Source organism: Taudactylus pleione, unplaced genomic scaffold, assembly GCF_031769625.1.
Source record: "Taudactylus pleione unplaced genomic scaffold, aTauple2 ptg000012l, whole genome shotgun sequence".
Lineage (NCBI taxonomy): Eukaryota > Metazoa > Chordata > Amphibia > Anura > Myobatrachidae > Taudactylus > Taudactylus pleione.
The window spans coordinates 11,493,305-11,514,404 of NW_028284415.1; the positions used below are offsets into that span (position 1 = coordinate 11,493,305).

General features: G+C 42.8%; 1 protein-coding gene across 1 annotated transcript in view; it reads left to right on the plus strand.

The window, feature by feature from the left end:
• Positions 1-7,052: 7,052 nt before the first annotated feature.
• PIRT (phosphoinositide interacting regulator of transient receptor potential channels) overlaps positions 7,053-21,100 on the plus strand; it is an 87,874-nt gene continuing 73,826 nt past the window's right edge. The window contains exon 1 of the mRNA XM_088468406.1: positions 7,053-7,217. Within this exon, the coding sequence (XP_088324532.1) occupies positions 7,053-7,217 (165 nt within the window). The remainder of the gene's footprint in view (positions 7,218-21,100) is intronic.

Sequence of the window (21,100 nt, forward strand, 5' to 3'; positions counted from 1 at the left end):
CTTTGAACAAATCAGGACAACTAGTAAAAAAATTATCTGAGATACAAATTATTTATTACAAACAAAAATAACTTAAAAAAAAAAAAACATTGTAGTCATCCAATCAGATTCCTCTGTCTTGTACTGCCTTCTGCCAACATTAGAGGGCACCATCAGATCAACAACAGCTTCTATATGTTATTTCAGCATTGATGACAGAAACAAAAGTGTCTTATTACTACAGCTGGGTATGGTGATGTAAACCAATAGCATATTTCAGTGAAACACCTCATTCCATTGGTGTGGGAGCTTGTGTACTGTTCAGCACAACTTGAACAATGGTGACCATTATTCATTAAATTAATAAAAATAAAAAAGGAGAAAAAAACAGAACACATCCATGATTAGCAATTCTGAAAGCAGAGTCGCAGAGCTTTGCCCCATTGGATGTTACAGTGTAAATTCATTAACATACAAGCAGAATAGGGTTAATTTTGTCACAATTCAATTAACTTAAGGGGTCTATGTACTAAGCCCCGAAGAGATAAAGTGTACAGAGATAAAGTACCAACCAATCAGCTCCTAACTGTAACTTCACAGGCTGTGTTTGAAAATGACAGTTAAGGCCCCCACATACGGTACGAGTTTTTAAATGATGTTGCCATTTTCGACCGGTTGGAATAACATATTATTTAAAAATGTGCCATGCATAGTCATGATAACAATACGATGTGCACTCTGGCTGGTCATTGATAGTTGTCGGTGATTTCTTCAACATGCAGAAAGAGCACGATTTGCCACATTCCATGTGTGTGCATGATGAACGATGTCATGGCTGACACAGATGCATGCATGGATCAGGGAGATCTGTGATGCATGCATCTGTGTGTAAATATCAGACACAGGGGTGAAAGGGCTCCCCTGGCTGTGGCATAATTCCCCCGCTAGAAAAAGTTTGGTTGCTGGTTATGGAAAATACAGGGGACCTCTACGCTTTTTGTCCCCTATATTTCTATAACCAGGACCGAATCAGAGCCCAGTGCTGGTTGCGCTAAATACAGGGGACCCCTACATCTTTTGTCCCCTGTATTTTGGCAACCTGGGCCGGCTCTGAATAGCACAGGGCTGGTTGTGCTTAATACAGGGGACCCCTTTGCCGTTTGTCCCCTGTATGTAGCACAACCAAGCCCGGGGCTCGTCGTGCTTTTGGGGGGTGGGGGGCACGCTGTTTTTGTTTTTACATTTTACATTGTTTTAAATTTTTTTTTAACACAGAAGCACAGACGGATCTCATTGATCCATCTGATGTATCTGTGTTTTTATACACAAATGCGTGCAAGCATCTGTCTGCTATTGTTCACAATATAATGATATGCAAATCATTAGGTTGTGCACGATAGAGATTTTGCTGCACATCGTGACCTGGAGATGCCGGGGAGAGTTAAAGGGATCGTTAACGAGAATGGATCATTACCTATATCGTGCCATGTGTTCCCACCTTTAGGATCCAGTACCCATGGTACGGGTGAACAGTGTCAGAGTTGCTGAAGGGGAGAAGCAGACAAATGACAAGTAGCAATGGTGATAAGGATAGTGCAAGGGAATGAAAAAAGCCAAAACAACCCTGCCCAAGAACTTACATTTTAAAGTGGTGGATAAACATTTATAGAATGGACTGGGAAGGCGAAAAGGTGGATAGGAGGAGGGAGTAGGAGAGGAATTTACTGGAGGGTAGAGATGTGCGCAGACCCTTGTGTTTTGGTTATGGTTCTTCTAACTCATTGTTGTGTTTTGATTTTAGAAAAACCACCCTCAAGTGTTTTGGTTACAGTTTTGGTCTTGGATCTAGATTTTTCAAAAAATATATAAAAAACAGCTAAAATAATGTAACTTGGACCTGTTTTTGTTCCTATAGTATTATTAACATAAGTAAAATTAATTTCCAATTATTTCCAGTCAATTTTGACCACCTCAAAGCACATTGTTTTCATCAATATTGGCTAAAGGCTGCTGCGAGCTGGCTGGCTAAACTAAGCGACAGAGCAGCTGTACTAACACATGGCAGTTTAAAAGAATATAGCGCATCTATGAAAAAGAATTGTAAGTGCAGCTCACTTCATGTTCACTTCTAATAAACATACACAAGGGCCTGTATGCAGTGGATTGCAGTTACTTCGTGTAGTAAATGGCATATTGCCAATTTTTTGTTTCTCTGCAGCTAATTTAGCTTTTAATTTATTTTTCTTTAACACTGTAAAACATTGCTTATTTGATTTTAAATGCCCTGACTTAAGCCCTTGGGTATCAGCCTTCGCAGATGACTTTGATGGCCTTGCATTGTCATCATGACTGCTGGCAGCAGCTGCAAGACTGGTATCTGGTTCCTGCTCTCCTCTCATTTGATCGTCCTCCATATCAACAAACTTACACTGTGGTCTGACCGGCAGTGTCACAGAGCAATATTTTTTTAACACTGGGGAAGAGCACCCCTGAATGAGGCAGCAGCCCCTTGATGAACAACACAGATGGCACCCCTTCTTTATGGACAACAAAGAAACCCTGCCAAGTGTGGACAGACCACCTGCAGAGACAGAAATATGTGGACAATAAACTACGGTCTGGCCGGTAGTGTCACCAAACAATAATAGCGCAGCCAAGTTGCTAATGCACACACACAAAAAAAATATCTATTTTTTAATTTTTTGGTGGATTAATAATATTCATTTTATTTCACTTTTATTTTTTTAACATTAGGGAATAGCACCCCTGTACGAGGCAGCAGTCCCTTGATGAACAACCACAAAAAGCTCCGCTTTTTTATGGACAACAAAGTACCCCTGCCAAGTGCGGACAGACCACCTGCAGAGTCACAAATACGTGGACTTTAAACTGCGGCAGTGTCACTGAACAATAATAGTGCAGCTAAGTTGCTAATGCACACACAAAAAAAAGAAAGAAAAAAAGCACTTTTATTGTTTTTTACACTGGGGAAGAGAACCCCTAAATGACAGAGCGCCCCCCCCCCCCCCCCGGACAACACAGCACCCTTTTATGGACTGAAGCCCTAGCCTGATGGACAAGCCAACAACACGGCAGCAGCCACAGTTAATTGACAGGACAAGTGACACAGCAGCTGCAGCAGCCACTAAAGAAATCCCCCCTTTATATACTGCAGCCTAAGCCGTTTTATGGACAACACAGCAGCAGCCTTCAGCCCAAAACCCGGACTGGACACACATACTGAGTGACTGACGTAACTACACGTCTGCTAGCTACTCTCTCCACAGCCGGAGTGAAAATGGCGCCGATCGCAGGGACTTTTATATAATCCAAAACCTGCAAGAATCCGCCAGCGGGAGGATGACATTTTGCCACGTTTTGAGATCCGAGTCACCAGGAAAACCCGAGCCGGTTTTGGATCCGACTTGGAATTGCAATGTTCGGGTGGGTCCGGTTCTCGGAGAACCGGACCAGCTCATCTCTCGTCAAAACATACCACATGCACTGTAAGCAACAGAAACTCATTATAAAAGGCTGCACACACCCAAGCAAATTGAAAGGGTGCTTTGTGTAGAGAGAAGAGGGAGGCGTGTGTAGCAGGAGAGTAGGGATTTCATATACTGTAGGTGATTAAAAAGTGAATTCTGTGAGTTTTGTCCTGTCAATTTCTGTATTGTTATTGTCATTTTGAAGTTTGTCCTAGTTTTTGTCTTGTCTAATTTTTTTATTTTGTCAGTGTTCCTGTGTGTGTGCCTTGGCAGTGGGTGTGTTTAAGTTTTTTGTGTTTTTAAGTGCAGTTTGTGTATTTATTTTTCTCTTTGTTATGGAGGCCTCCCAGAATAGGGCAAGAGAGGATAGAGAGGTGGAGGAGAGGGATCCAGTTGGTGAGGATAGTGTGATGAGGAGGCAGAGGGTCAGGACTACAATTCGGGCAGGAGCCTCAACCTGGCAAAACTAAATCTGGCCGCAATGTCAGCTTTAACTTTGAGGAACATTGTGCTTTGGTAAACTCAGTGTTGTCTAACATTGAGGAGTTATTTGGTTGCCGGGCCATGTGGCAGGTGGCAGTTGATGTGGTGAATTCTAGTAGGCATTTAAAACGCGACAAGCACCAGTGTATGAACTGTTTTTTGAACATCCAATGCTGTGTCAACTCCAAGATGGCCCTGGAAAGGCGCTGGAGGAGGGTCACCTGTGGAGGTGGATTATAATGAGTATGAGGAAAGGGTCAAGGGAATTATGCAGCAGAATCTGGTGTCAGAAGTAAAAATTTTATGCCACAGTGCATTACATGCTTGTGTTTCCTTTTATAGGCATCATAATTAAGGGCCTGATTCAGAGCCGGACGCTATTTGCACTCGCTCGTTCAGAAAAAGGGGCCGGCTATTTAAATTGAGCGCTCGCTCTTTGCGGTCTGTTGACGCCTCTATGTCTGAGCGAGCGAACGAACGAAACATGCGCTCGCTATTTTGTAAAGACGCCCCCTGGCCGCTCGCCTCCTACGTCATCTACGTTATTTATTAGATTAATCGAGTACATCGAAAGGCGTCTGAACTGCTCGCAGTGCTTGTGGTTGGATTTTCCTACCGCAATCATGCGAACAGTTCAGGCTAAGAAACAACCAAGTGACGTGGTCGATGACGCTGCTTTGTTAATTATGCACACCCTTAAAACGCCCGTTTTGACCGTTTGGCATGCCTGCGTTCGGATCACCACTCCCCGTTTTCAAGCACCTTCCCGTGTTGCCACCCACAAACGCCTCATCCTGTCACTCAAATTAGCAGACACTCGCTATTTTGCGAGCGCTCGATTTCCGACCGCACTGACTGGTTGGCGCATGCGCATTACGACCCATATGCATGCGCAGATGTGCGAACATCGCTCGGAGCGAACGAGCGGCCGCTTACGAGCGGCTCTGAATCAGGCCTTAAGTTCCTACCTATAGAATGGTGTTTAGAAGCTACAAATTACCTGTTTTTTAATAGTCTATTCATGTGGGAATTTTTCTGTTGATGTTGTAGTCAATTTCCAATCTGACTGTTAGTAAATGAAGAATCCTTTAGTGGTCTATGGGAAAGTATCGATGTTTGGTCAATAGTCGATTTTGGTCAGGATTCGGTTTTATAGTCGATTTTATAGTCGATTTTGGCTTTAGTAAATCCCTGACTTGCAAATCACCTAGCAAATCACCTAGCAAATCACCTATAAATACATCAAAAAGCCAAAATCGACTTTTAGTAAGTATACCTCTAGAGTGTAGTTACCAGGGCTACTGTAGGCAAAGCAATCCTTCTAAAAAAACAAGTAAACCCACAACTAATAATATCTTTCATAAATACACAGCCTCTAACTCTGGTTCCCAGCACCTGTTGCCCTTACTGAGCTACTATATTTGTAAAAAACCTGTTTGCTCTTTTCTAAGTGTGTAATCAGTGACAAATAATAAGGGCTGAACTCTCCCCTGACTTTTTCAGTCAATGACATTGTGATATCACACTGTATGTTTCAATTCATTTGTCCCATTTCTATTGGAGACTCTAACAGTAACAGACTTTAAAATATAAGTGTCGCATATTTATGTTTTATACAATTATTATAACACATAAATGGAATAGAAGGGTAAGCTGAGAAAACAGAAAACACAATGGATAGACTAAGAACACCAGACACGCCGATTCAAACAAAGGGACCAATTCAGAAATGAACAGAAGTCATCCACAATTCCACTCGCACTGTGTGCATGGAGCTAATGTAAATGTGGATATACACCTGTATGCCGGGTTGCACGCATCTATGTGAGTGCACTGTCTACTGTATATCTATTTGCTTCTGAATGTAGCTATCATCATTATCAGCACTCACTTGAGCCGTCTGAAATGAGACAGTTTTCTGCATATGCGCAATTCCATCTAAACGCCCCTGACATGTTCTCACTAAACTTTACTTAAGTGTAAACATCTCATTCCTGTCCCGTTGAACCCATTCATCCACGTGTGCAGTTGCGAATGAAATGCCTACACCTCTGAATCATGCTTAAATGTATGCGCTTGGTAAAGGAGGATGTCCAGTGTGAAAAATAGCAAGAGCCAGAGCCGTAATAAGACGTTTTGGTGCCCTGTGCCAGAAAGAGCATTGGCGCCCCCTCATTGTTCAAAGGGACATAATACACCCAAAAAAGGGCCATGGCCTTATGGGGAGGGGCCAGGGAAGAGATAGGGGAGGCCAGGAGATGCTGGGGATGAAATAAGAGGAAGCTACAAGTGAGTATGATAATAAACAGAAATCTGACAGGCCCAAGCAGCGCCACCTGACCTGTGGTGCCCTGTGCGATGGCACCGGCCGCACTACCCTTGCTACGGCCCTGCAAATGCCCATGACTTTAAAGTGATTTGGATTACAGTTTGGGAACTAACCATATAATAAATGCAAAAAAGGTACAGACACAATTTATTTTTTTTATTCATATTGACAAGGTGATTGTGTTTAGCAAAAAACACGCATATGTTATTTCCAGTTCTTAGCTGGTATAGCATATTGTCAGAGTCCCTCTCATGTCCAAACTTTCCGAACTACAGTAGGTGGGGAAATCTGGGCATTATTCATAAAGGTATGTAAGTACAACTGGTGAGTGGTTGTTGGATAGAGAAGGAGATACAGCAACCAGCAACTGTTTATGATCACAGTATGTGAAGAATGATTACTAGGCTTATATTGATTCAAATTTAATACACGCCACCCCCTCCCTGATATTTGTTCACCTGCATCAATGAGTGAGAGAAAGATGAGAGGAGCTTCCCCTGAGACATCTGGAAATCTCCTCCCTCTCCTCTCCAATGCTAAGATCCATTTGCCATGAGTTCATTAGACAAGCCTAAACTTCTTGATGGAATCAAAATTCTGCTACCAACTTGTATCACAGTAATTCTGCAATCAACAGGAATCCTGACAATGGGTTTTCCTTGTTGTAACAGCTGGAAAGTCAATTTGCATTACACCATATCATTCTACTAAAGTATTTGGCTTCCCAACCAAGGAGCAAAGTGAGGAAGGAGTTAAACCATTAGCAGCACATTATGCTGGCAATATCATCAGCACAAGAGGATGGACAGAGCAGCTGTGACAATGTAACAGGGATCTACGGACAGGAAAGTAAGGATTCTCCAGACTGCGGACTTCCCTGGTCGATGATCAGTAAACTTCTGTTTTTTACATATGACAGGACGGACCCTTGTGACGATGTAAGTACCGCTACCCCAAACCTTGCCAACCTCTGCATAGGGCTGTAGCATGCTGCAGAATCTACTGGGCGTAACATGCTGAAATCTCTGACGATATAACAAAAATAAGTGGAAACAAATGAGTCTGCATATGGTGTGACAATATTTTATTCAGTATTGTGTTAAAATGGAATGGGATTTGATGTGTTACATGGCCAAAAAAACAACAGCAGGTAAGAAAGAGTTAAAGAGACAGCTGATCATTTTAAAAGTTACACTAAAGGGTAGGAAGACAGACACTACCCAGGTAGCAAGTTATACATTATCACTCCGGAAAAAGGAATATTATTGTAGTGTAGTCTTTTCTTTGTTGTCATATTTGCAATACATTACATTAGGAACAGCCTCTATTGGGACTTTTCTGTGGTCCCAGAACAATGTCACAAATTGGGGGTCCTGAGCTAAACAAATAAAAGAAAAAAACTGTTGGAAACTATTGAGTAAAAATAATGTTGCTGGAAATATTATTTTGATAGGTACAAAAATAATCATAATGTATCAGACATTTGTTTACATTATTCCTCCTTGCACCAGACTGATGAATTGTTGGGAGGATGTCGGCATAGGGAATCCAGCTTACCTAAATATTACTGTATATGTTCTCTTTGAGTTCTAGTTCAAAAAATGTTTGAAAACTGCTGAGCTATGTTAGCTTATAATAAATAGTGTTCAATAATAGTGAAAATAATCCTTCTAAAATATTATCATTATTATTAGTATTAATAATAATAATAAAAATATAATGCAACAGATTGATGAAAAGCAGGAAAAGAACTGAATGTTTCTGTTATTGTCATTTTCCTAGGCAAGCTCAGAGAAGGAAGGGGATGGGAGAGGCAGAGGTGTAACTATAGTGGGTACAGGTGGTGCCATTGCTATGATGCCCTGATGGTTAGGGGCCCATCTCCCCTGCACCCAGCTCATTTCAGAGGTGGATCGAGAGGATCAGTTTGTTTGCCCCTCCCCCTAGCATTGCGCAGATGCAATTGCAGTCACTCTCCCCCTATATTTCCCCCGTAAATTACCTTCCCAGGCAACCAACCAGTACTTTTTATTTCCTGCATTGTAAAATGTGACCATCTATTGCAGTCAGGGATGGTTCTACCACTAGGCAGCTTTAGGCAGCTGCCTAGGGTGCTGGGAGCTGGGGGGCCCACTGAGGCTGCCCATCACATTATTAAGAATGTCTCTAAAGGTGCGTACACACTTGCCGAAATTTTGGACGACTGAACGATAATGATATCGTTCACTTTTTCGGCCAGTTTTTACGCAAAACGATGAGCGATAACGACCATGACCAAGGATGCGCGCTCCGCAGCTCGTTGGTCTTAGTCGTTCATTGAACGAACATGCAGGGCTGCCTGGCGATATTGTCAGGTTGTTGCATGCTCGGGGATGAGGGAGGGTGCCTGGCACTGAACGATATTGTGAATTATATCATTCAGTGTGTGTGCTTAATGTCGTTAACGACATCGAGCACACCCCTGCCGGGGACACACTAAACGATGTTGCTCATGGAGTGAATCGTCTAGTGTGTATGCCCCTTTAGAGATATCCTTGTTGTACTCAAAGCAGGTGGGAATTGTGGAACTTACAAATCGTCGCCTCTGCACTTTCACCCGAGGAGCTGGGAAGTGGGTTTTGGTGGTGGGGGGAGGCTGTGGGCTGAAGTATTGCCTAAGGTGCAGAGAAGCCTTTCACTGGCCCTGACTGCATTAATGGGCAACAGGCAGCCCAAGGGCAGTACGTGCGGCCTCCATCTTCTATTTATTATCTGATTTGTTTCTTATAGATTGTAATACTTAAAATGCCTGCTGATATGTTATCACATATATTTGTTTCTTTAATTAAATGTATTGTTTAACTTTTTACTGAAATTAAGGATAATGTTTGGCCCTTTAGAATGTTAGGGAGATGCCCAATATGGCCACTGAAGCATATTAGGTTGCCTATCACTGGTCTGTTGTACTTAGGGGCAGAAATGAAACATCAGTCACAAAACTAAATTCAAATGTAGCAGTTGCAGGACAGGTCCTCTGAGCCCCCCAGAAATGACAAACTTTCTATTGCTGTCTCCTCTGTAGACGTCTGTGCAGACGTGGATTTTGTTTAATAAAATTGATTTTGTTATTCATTTGGCCGCCACTGAAAGTGGTTGTATACTACAATATGGGGTAATGACTATAGTGGAAGATGATGGTGATACGAAGGCATGTGAAGATGAAAACGTTAATGCCAGTGACGTAACTATGGGCCCCGCAGCCCCCGCGGTGGCTTGGGGGCGCCGGGGGCCGTTGCTTCGCCACTGCAACTGAGAGCGCAGGCTTCTGAAGTGATCAGAGGCTAAGGAAGCCTCCGATCGCTTCAGAAGCCAGCGTTCCCAGTGATGCAGTGCGTGGGTGATGTTATGACGTCACCCGCAATGTGAGGAGCCTGCGCAAATTAGATCCAGTCAGCATGGCAGCGTGGAGTCAGGCAGGTAGTGGGATCAGGTAAGTACTGGGGGAAGGCACTACTTTAAGGGTTAGAACTCCAGGGGCACTAATTTAAGGGGCACAACTACAGGGGGCATGACATGGACACAACTATGGGGGCACTGTATATGGGCACAACTACAGGGGGTACTGCTTATGGGCTCAACTACAGGGGGCATTGCATAAGGGGCACTGCTACAGGGGGCCTGCTTAATGGGCATTGCTACAGGGGGCATTGCTTAAGGGGCACTGCTACAGGGAGCATTGCATAAGGGGCACAACTTCAGGGGGCATTGTATAAGGGGCACTGCTACAATGGACATTGCATAAGAGGCACTGCTACAGGGAGCCTTGCATAATGGACACTACTACAGGGGGCATTGCATAAGGGGCACTGCTACAGGGGGCACTGCATATGGGCTCAACTACAGGGGGCACTGCATATGGGCACAACTACAAGGGGCACTGCATATGGGCACAACTAAAGGGGCACTGTATATGGGCACTACTACAGAGGGCCCTGCATAAGGGGCACTACTATAGGGGGCATTGCATAAGGGGCACTGCTACAGGGGGCCTGCATAAGGGGCACTGCTACAGGGGGCATTGCATAAGGGGCACTGCTACAAGGGGGCCTGCATAAGGGGCACTGCAATATGGGGTATTGCAATTGGGGCACTACTACAGGGGGCATTGCATAAGAGGCACAACTACAAGGAGACTACAACAGGGGGCACTGTATAGGGGGCACTAACTTGATACACACAGTTTACAGGTTATAAGCTATGCTCCCAATAATCTGTTTCTACACGGACATAGAAACTGTGCAGACTGGCAGGAGCAGAGAGGAGGGTTGGTGAAGTAGATCTGTCAGGGTGGGATGTATTGGGCATTACTGTGTGGCATAATGTTTAAGGGGCATTACTGTGTGGCACAATGTGCTATTAGGGGTATTACTTAGTGTGGCATAATTTGTTTTATTTGCATTACTGTGTGGCATTATGTGCTATAAGGGGCATAATGTGTAAGGGGCATTTCGGTGCGGCATAATTTTTTATAAGGGCATTACTGTGTGTCATTACATGCTATACGTGGCTGTATTATGTAGCATAATGTGTAAAGGGCATTACTGTGTGACATAATGTGTTGTAAGGGCATTAAGGTGTGGCATTATTTGTTATAAGGGCATTATTGTGTGGCATAATGTGTTATAAGGGGCATTACTTAGTGTGTCATAATGTGTAAGGGACATTACTGTATCATGAAACCACACACCTTAAACAGCGTCTTTGTGTGTGATTGTTTTTTGGTGGGGGGGCCGCCTGAAATTTTTTGGCAGGGGGGAGCAAAATGTATAGTTACGTCAAATGTTTTAGTTACGCCAAGTTTATAGTTGCATTGATATGATAGGCAGCAGTAAGCACACCCCTAGGGAGGAGAATTAGACTAAATACACACAATATAGAATGAGCTGTTTAAAATATGAACATTAAGGGGTCAATCAAATTAGCTGCGAATTGCGAGTTGCTATTTTCTCTTCGAATTCGCATAGCAAATTAATTTTGCAATCCAATTAGAGATGGGTGAGGGATGAAGAGATGAGAGATGGAAAGGAAAATCTTTATTTTAAGGTTAAAATGTCGCGACAATGTGCTGAACCCCTTGGACACCCCCCCTAACGACTAATTAGACAATTGGAAGTTTCAATTTTCATTCAATTTACCCCAAACTTTTTGGGGGTAAAAAGTTTTCCAGTCCACTGGATAACAACATATGTGCAATATGATCGTTGAAAGAATAGTCCTCTCAAAGGACGTGGTATGACTCAGAAAAGAATAAAAGAAAGTGCATATAGTGAAGCACAATTTAATAAACATAAACACATAACATTAGAATAAAGTTAGCAGCATGTAGTCCTCTGCATGAGGTGTCCCACATAGACATAGGGTTGCAATTACTGAATGGCCAGAAAAAATTAGCGTGTAGTGTATAGTCTCAGTGGAAGTCCCAGGCTATCCGCTGGGCACCGCTCACCTCGCCGTCTGATTCTGCTCTGCAAGACCTCCGTCCATGGGTGGTATCCCTCGTGTTCACCGACGCGTTTCGACCAGTTGTTCTGGGGTCTTTTTCAAGGTAAGTTTCAGTGGTCTACAATATTTTTTAATTTAAAAATAATTGTTTTTTTTATAATTTAAAAGGTGCCCTAAAAGTACCACAAAATCACCCCTTTTCCTACTTTATTTTTGCGTTTTTTTCATTTTATTCGTTTGAGATTAAAAAAAAAAGTTTGTTTTTTATTATTTTCTTGCATTAAAAAAAAAAAACACAAATCAGCCATTTGACACCATTTAAAAACCTACAGTGCCTTCCTAATGCCCACAAACAGCCTTCTATGCTGTCCTGCTAATGAAATTATCCATTGTGGGGGTCCAGGATGGTCTCCCCACTTTTTCATGATTGTCTCTGAATTCTCATTTGGCAGTCAATTCACAAACCTCCGCTGCGAGTAGTGTGAATAGGCATTTATAATTGGATTGGAGAATTCTCGGGAGCGTGCATCGATGCAAAGTCTGCGAGTTTCAAGAAACAGACTCGCTACTCGCCATTCGCACCTAATTGGATTGACCCCAAAGCTTTTTGCAGAAATATAGGGTAGTATGAGTTGTAAATTCTTTAAGGAAATACATGTGTACTATAAACAGAAAATACAGATGTGTCCACATACCTGTACATCTTACCTCCGTGCACTGCAAGTCGCGTAGAACCAAGCATCTTTTCGTGCGACTTTTCACCTTCAAATGTGTCTTATTTGCAAAGTGATGCAAATAGGACACTCAAACCGCTGATTAAAATGACATGCGGCATGCCTATATTCTGTGTGCTACTGCAGGTGTATCTGCATGTGAAATACTGCGTTACAGTGTCAGGAGCTGTGATACTGTAACGTAGTATTTCGCATGCAGATACACCCGCAGTCACACACAGAAGATAGGCATGCCCAGGGCCATCTCTTCCATTGGGCTTGTTGGGCAGTTGCACAAGGGCCTGAAATTTTATTGACCATTTACATTTTTTTTCCCGTGAATGGGTGGGCAATGCTTTGCCCAGGGCCCATACTGCTGTTAAGACAACCTTGGGCATGCCGCATATCATTTTAATCAGCAGAAGCTGCTTGTGGGTCCAATTTGCATCACTTTACAAATAAGACACATTTGAAGATAAAAATTGGCACAAAAAGACGATCAGTGCTACCAAGTCACCCCACGGCATTGTGCAACTAGAAGGGCTGTTTAACGTGCAAGGAAGTAACATGTGTGTGGACACATCTGTATGACCGTTTGCTGAAAGGTGGAACCCCAGCTTCCCAGTCTGAAAATCATGGCTTAGACCCAGATGCTTGCATATTTTATGATCAATTTGGGTTATGGCAGTGTTTCCCAAATACAGTCCTCAGGCACCCCCTAGCAGCTCATGTTTCAGTGTTTGTTTAATCATGCACAACTTTGTCTATTTGTCTGGATCAGTAATAAATTCCCCATCGCCTGATGAGTGTTCTCTCCTAACAGTGCAGGGTAAATCATCAACCATAGTCATAATGAAATAATGACACAGAGACTTATATAAGGGGAAAGGAAGGTCAGATTTATTTCATTTTAAACGAATTAAACTATTTAATGTATAACTGAACTAATAGAATAAGAAAGAAAGAAGACAAAGTATGGTGGCGCAGAAAGAACTGCCCCACAATGCAAGATCACCAACTGCATATTCACATCGAACTTCTAAATGGGAGGTGAGCAGCCAGCCCATTACCACGCCCAAGGTATCCACCTCCCACCCCAATGACACGACGTGAGGTCCACCTGGTTAGGTGGTTGCTGCTGACCCCAGTAGGGTAAAATCAGCCTAAGCCATGTATTGGAAGGGAGAGCACCTCAAGCTCCAAAGACAGATGGTGACTGCTACCGTTCTTTCCCGCCAACAGCGGTTCCAAGCTAAGAACCGCACCGCCACCATACCCTAATCTACAACATCTTGACTTCTTCCAACTAACTCCTCAATAACTCCATTCCAATGCACTATCCATCCTTTAAAGAGGACATCAGTGGACCTAATCAAAGCTGGTAAAATGACCACTCCTCCAAAACCCTTGACACTGTAACTCACAGCCAGGTTTATCCATCTTCTGACCACCTACAGGGTCCCAGGAGACAAAACCAGCTCTCCAACCCACAGCCAGGTTTATCCATCTTCTGACCACCTACAAGAGTCCCAGGAGACAAAACCAGCTCTCCAGACCTGCTGTGGAATGATATCAAACCACAAAACTATGCAATAGGGGGCACATGGCAGTAATCGTCTCCAAATGAGCTGAGATGGAATACTCCAAAAACCCTAAACCATCTAACCCTCTCCAAAACTGGAATAAATTCTGTATATTAAATAAATACACAACAAAAACACAAATAGGAAAGAAAAGAGTAGCAAAGACAGAAGCCTAATACAAAGAGAGAGAGGGGGGGCGGGGAGGGGGATCCTAACTTGACCTGAGGCAAAACATAAAACATCCACCAGCCGGCATGCAGCCAAGGTTATAAACTAGTGGTAAAACAAAATTCCCAGGACCCCCAAATATGACGAGTAGCTAGTCCTCAAGTTAGGATGTAAAGCAAAATTTTTACCGAAGTCTAAGGTACATTTTTAAGCACTAGACTTTCCTCAGCTCATGGCCTAACTCTGATCAACGGAAAAAACCCAATGCAACAGTCAATGCAGCTGCACTAATCTGGGCTCTAAAACTGAAAAACTGCCGAAAAAAACTTGTAATAACCATGCAGGAAGACACAAATAGAGTGGGTGCCTACCAACAGGAGGAGCAGGGACCAACTTGGCCCTCCCCTTCAAAGCTCTCTTGACCAAGAAACACTTTGAAAGGTCCTCCAGGCCCAAGACACAGAAAAACTTGAGACAGGCCTGCTAACATCATTACCACTATAGCACTGGACCTGTCCCAATGCAAACAAGCTCTATGGAAAAGCAAGAATAAGCTTTCAACTGGTCTTACCTCGGCTCCCTACATGGGCCAAAATTCAACGCTTTGCCCACCAAGCAACCTGATAAATTGCAAGGTCCTGGGAGCTAAGGACTGATATGCTAGCTCCTCCATGCTGGCTTGATAATATGCTGTATAGCAGAAGGGCAAAAATCGCTGATCTAACTAGGCTAGCAGGACCAAATCGCAAAAATGCAACTAATCAAAATGCGACAAGGCATATGCAAGCATGTTCTAACACCAGGGGTATGCCTGGCCCGAAATAGACTATTCGAACAATGTATGGCTTCATCCAGGTCCTCCAATATGGAAAAACTATGGCTGCTAGGCTTATGCCTTCGCTGTCGCTTTGACCAAGTACGCCACCCAATCTGCATAAAGTGCGAAAGTTGTCTCATCAGAGCTGACCATCTGTTCACTATGTCCAGAAACTGCAGTTATATCTCCATCCCCAGCGGGAGCACCATTCTCTGGAACCGCAGCCTCTGAAAGAGAAACTGAAACCAAAAGAACAACAGGACCAGCCACTGTAGACCTTGCAGAAGAAGTGTAAGATTATTGCTTGCATTTGTAGCAGTATTAGGGCTCCCTTGGAATATTGTAAAGGGGAGGGGCTGTGGTTACCGCTACTGCCAACGGGGTCAAAGTGTATTATACAGTGTGGTGTGACCAGTGTAATTTTCCGAGAAAAGTAGGTTCAGGAACTGTGAGTGGCGCTACTGGGGGAGGAGCTAAAGGAATTAATTATAAACACACACATAGCCCTTTGTGTGACCATTATCCGTGTATACTCAGTATTACCATACAAAGCGGTGTGCTCATCATCAGTGTAATAACTATACCCTGTCTATACTCAGCACTATTATACAGAGCAGTGTATCTTACCTTAGTGGTGTAACTATACACTATGCATACTCAGCATTATTATACTCAGTACCATCATACAGAGCTGTGTGCACACCTCAGTGTTACAACTATACACTGTGTTACTCAGTATTACTATACAGAGCAGTGTGTTCACCTCAGTGTTATAACTATACACTGTGTATACTCAGTGCTCTTATACAGAGCGCTCACCTCAGTGTTATCACTATACCGATAGCTACATAAATAACTATATATAAAAAACTATATGTAATATGTTCTATAAGATCCCATTTATGAGACATTTTACCACAGAATTTGATATTCCGCTGTGGGTCCTGTAATGTACTGTATGTATTTCTCATAGCAATCAAGCCAGAAAAATTTAAGAAATCACATCTTATGCCACTACACAAATGTTTAAAAATTTAAGATTTTATTACGTGCAACAGTATCAATTGTATTTATTTAATCGAATGTTTGTGGCCACCAATATATTTGAACAACCACAAGGAGATTCCGAGACAGATAGGCAGAACACCTGCGGAATATTAAAAAAGGTGTTGCCAACCATTCCCTCAAAAATATCAAAATCATTATAGGGATTAAAAAGATTGAAGGCAATTGGCGTACAAAAGGTACTGATACATTTTTAGCGAAGGCAGAAATGAAATCCATATGCGAAATTAAAACACTACAGCCATAGGGTTTAAATACAGATTTCGAACTAAAGTGGTTTTTATAGTTTTAAGAATTTTTAAATGGTTTTGATTCATATAATAACATGATTTTATATTATTTTTAGATTGTGTTTTTATGCTGGTTATTTTATAGATCTTATTACTGTTTACATACATATATGCACTTTTATTATAATTGATATGCAGTTTTATATTTATTGTTTATAATACCGAAGCCGTTTGCTATATACTAATTATATTAGAGAATTACCTATTTTGCATTTATATCAAACTAGTGAACTCATGTTATACAATGATGTCCCCAGGGTAGTTATTTCTGGTGGACAGACAAGTGCTGGCATGCAGACATACACCCTGACTTGTCCAGTACTTTGCCGTCATGTTAGACCTAGTGGTCCTGTGGATTGCGTCATGTGCTCCATGGCATTGCACACACACCGAGTCCCCCGCAACCATTTCATGTCCGTGGGTCACGTAGCTGGCAGTGTGCGTTCCATTACTAGGCATGCTAGAAGCGTCCTCGAGTTACAGAAAGTGATGATTATCACTAACAAAAGGGGATTATGGCTTGCTATATAACGCAGTAGCTGAGGATACAGCGTACCTAATTAGCGATGAGCTTATACATTAGTACTTTGTATATGTAGATATTTATTTTTATTTATAACTTATATCCACCCATGAGACAGGAAGTGGACGGAGACTTGAATCCCTATAAAGACCTGATCCTGGTCTGATATACAAACACACCTTGAAAAAGACCTACTGTATAGGTAGAAACGCATTGGTGGAGTATTTTGGTACAGCTCAGTAGGGGGACCTAATGAAAATGTCCCCTATATGTATTGATTTGTACCTTTTCCAAAAAGGACTTATATGGTATGCAGCCATTTATGATGTGTATTTTTATGTTGCAATAAATGATTTACTGCTTAACACTATGGATGTGTTCCCCTTATATTTTTTATGATGTCTTTACGAGGGACAATAGAATACTAAGGGACACATAGTATTGAAAACTGCTTTTTTGGAGGACTCAAGTTTGGACTACTTAATGACTTTCTGTATCATATTGAAGTATTGGTGACATCACTATCCGGTGGAAATTATCTTCCTATGAAAAATGTGACTATATATCAGAGATCTTATATTCGTTTCTTTGAAACTATATGTATTTATCCTTACCCGTTAAATCTGGGTTGTATTGTACCTTTTTAAGGTAGAACGCTTGGACCTTTTTATTTTTTAAGAATTTGTATCTTGTGATCTGGTGTTTATCACTTACCTTATATACTCGAGTATAAGCCGAGTTTTTCAGCACAAAAAATGTGCTGAAAAAGTACCCCCTCGGCTTATACTCGATTCAAGTGTAGCGCTGACCGGACGGAGTTCGGTCAGCGCTACACACTGCCAAACACACAGCCGCCGGAACTGGCAGCTGCGTGTTTGGTGTAATCAGCAGCCGCTGAGAGTCTGTCAGACTCTCAGCGGCTGCTGCTGCTCCCACTGCGGGAGCCATCTTCCGGCTCCTGCAGTGGGTGATGGGAGACACGTCGTCATGACGACGTCTCTCCCATGCAAAGCGGCCGGAGGAGCGGACAGCGGCGGGACCAGGAGCGGGAGTTCAGGTAAGTGATTTTTTTTTTTTATCTTTTCACGTCTCTCTCTACTAGGGGGGGGGGGGACTACAGGGGGCCCTACCAGGGGGCGATGACTACAGGGGGCACTACCAGGGGGCATTATCAGGGGGCACTACCAGGGGGCGATTACTACAGGGGGCACTACCAAGGGGCATTATCAGGGGGCGATTACTACAGGGGGCACTAAAAGGGGGGATTACCACTGGGGGAACTACAAGGGGGGGATTACTACAGGGGGCACTACCAGGGGGGGATTACTACAGGGGGGATTACTACAGGGGGCACTAAAAGGGGGGATTACTACAGGGGGCACTAAAAGGGGGGATTACCACTGGGGGAACTACCAGGGGAGGATTACTACAGGGGGCACTAAAAGGGGGGATTACTACTGGGGGTACTACCAGGGGGGGATTACTACTGGAGGCACTGAAAGGGGGGATTACCACTGGGGGCACTACCAGGAGGGATTACTACTGGGGGCACAACCAGGGGGAATTACTACTGGGGGCACTACCAGCTGCTGCCATTTCCCACACTAGGCTTATACTCGAGTCAGTAAGTTTTCCCAGTTTTTTTGGGTAAAAGTAGGTACCTCGGCTTATATTCGGGTCGACTTATACTCGAGTATATACGGTAGGTATTAAGCAGCCTTCCTTCAGTGTGAGTGCACAAGTGTGTATTTATAATCTGTATACTCTGTACTATAATACATAGCAGTATGCATACCTCAATGTAATCACTATACACTGTGTATGCTCTGTACCATTATACATAGTAGTGTGTACAGCTCGATGTTATCACTACACACTGTGTATTCTTTGCACTATTATACATAGCAGTATGCACACCTCAATGTTATCACTACACACTGTGTATTCTTTGCACTATTATACATAGCAGTGTGTACACTTCAATGTTATCACTACACACTGTGTATTCTTTGCACTATTATACATAGCAGTGTGTACACTTCAATGTTATCACTACATACTGTGTATATTCTGTACTATTATACATGGCAGAGTGTACAGCTAAATGTTATCACTACACACTGTGTATATACTGCACTATTATACACAGCAATATGCATACCTCAATGTTATCACTACACACTGTGTATATTCTGTAGTATTATAAATAGCAGAGTTTTTACCATCAGTGATCACCTCAGTGAGGATAATTAAATATATACACAATGGGAAGAAGGAAGACAGGACAGAAATGGAGCAGATATATAAATAAATGGAAATCAGAGAAAGGCAGAATACAGGGTATAAGAACAGTGAAAAAACAGGCAGAGGGGCAGAGAGAATGACATGAAAAGACAGAGAGAAGAAATAGAAGTAGGTAGAGATAATAAATAGAAGTATAAGTCACATAAAGTGAAGTTTTCCTGTCACTAGCACAGCACCTGCTCAAACAGCCGACCAGAGAAATTTCTATAAAATGGCTGCCAAGCAGCAACTCTGAAATAGCACTGACCCACCCTCTGCCAATCCTATAGGCTAACCAAACCTAACCCCACCCCACAACACTATCTCACTAAACAACTAGCCCCTTCTTGTCTAGAAGCCGACACCCACAGGCTCGGGTGTTTACTTTAACTCCTTGCATATGAAACGCACTCCGTCCTATTTATTTTACCTGAAAACATGAGCATTGGGGCAGGGGCTGTATTTGGAAAGCAGTGAGTCACAGTAACATAGCAGTGATACTAAGGGGCCTATTCAATGTGACATAATTATCACTAGTGATAATTATGTTTTAAATTCGCTGCGAGTTTAAAAAAATCTTTTGGGGGCATTCATCATATCTCACTAACAAAAGTAGCACTTCTGAAAAGCTGCTCTTTTTGCGAAGTCAGCTTCTCAGAAAAGTCATACTACAGGTGTGGTATCCATAAGGATTTCCTCACTACGTCTGCTCCCCTTCCCCCCCTCTATTCCCAGTTGTTTTTGCCCCCACCCCCCACCCCTTCCTCGTGGCCTCTGGTGTCTCAGGGTGGCGTACAGCATTTTCAGAACATGATGAATTTCATAATTCTATAAATAATTCATAATTTCTACATCTCCATACTAAAGTATGGGGATTGTGGAAATTATCAAGGCACATTTGTAACCATGAGATATCTGTGACATCTCCAGTGTTACATGAATGATGAATGGGTCTGATACTTATATTATACATAACTAGTATAACCTCTGTGGCTGTAAAACATCACTGGAAGATAGTTTTAAATGTTGCCAGCTATATTACTTTACAATCCCATATCTGTGTAATTGTCCCTGTCTAACTATGGACTGTCTAACATCTGGTGTCTATCTAGACATTGTCTATATAATTACTGTCTATCTGTTATACCACACCTGATCAATGGGTTCTGGACTATAGATACACAGTAATTAGATAGACAATGTCTACATCAGGGATGGGGGAACCTCAGGCCCAGGGGCCATATAAGGCACGGGGAATCATTAGGTCTGGCCCTCAGAGCTTTTTTCTGCTAGCCTCATCTGGCTAGCAGAGTACCCAGAATGGCACCCTGCAGCCAGTATCTATGCAGCAGTGCCGCCAAGGGGCATCCTTAGGACCCTTTTGACGGTACACCGCTGCCCTTACACCTCCCCGGAGCATCCTCAGGATGCTCTGGGTATTGCTGTAATCAACGGTGAATTGTGGCCTCGCCCTGTGCGACGTCACATTGAGGGACCGCGGCCTGCACCGTGCCCACGAATAATGTTATATATATCAAAATGGCCCTCGACAGAAAAAAGGTTCCCCACCCCTGGTCTAGATAGACACCAGATGTTAGACAGTCAATAGTTTGTCAGGGACAAAAGGTAGACAGGGACATAAGTGCGACAAAAAATGGTCGACCCATTTTTTTAAAAAGTTTTTTAGGATTAGGTTTAGGGTTAGGCACTTACTGGAGGGTTAGGGTTAGGCACTTACTGGAGGGTTAGGGTTAGGCACTTACCCCCACGGTTAGGGTTAAGCACCAGGAGGGAGGTTTAGGGTTAGGCACCAAGGGGAGGGTTAGGGTGAAGATTAGAGCTTAAAATTAAAAATGTTGACCATTTTTGTGTTGACCATTTTCATATCAAACTTTTGT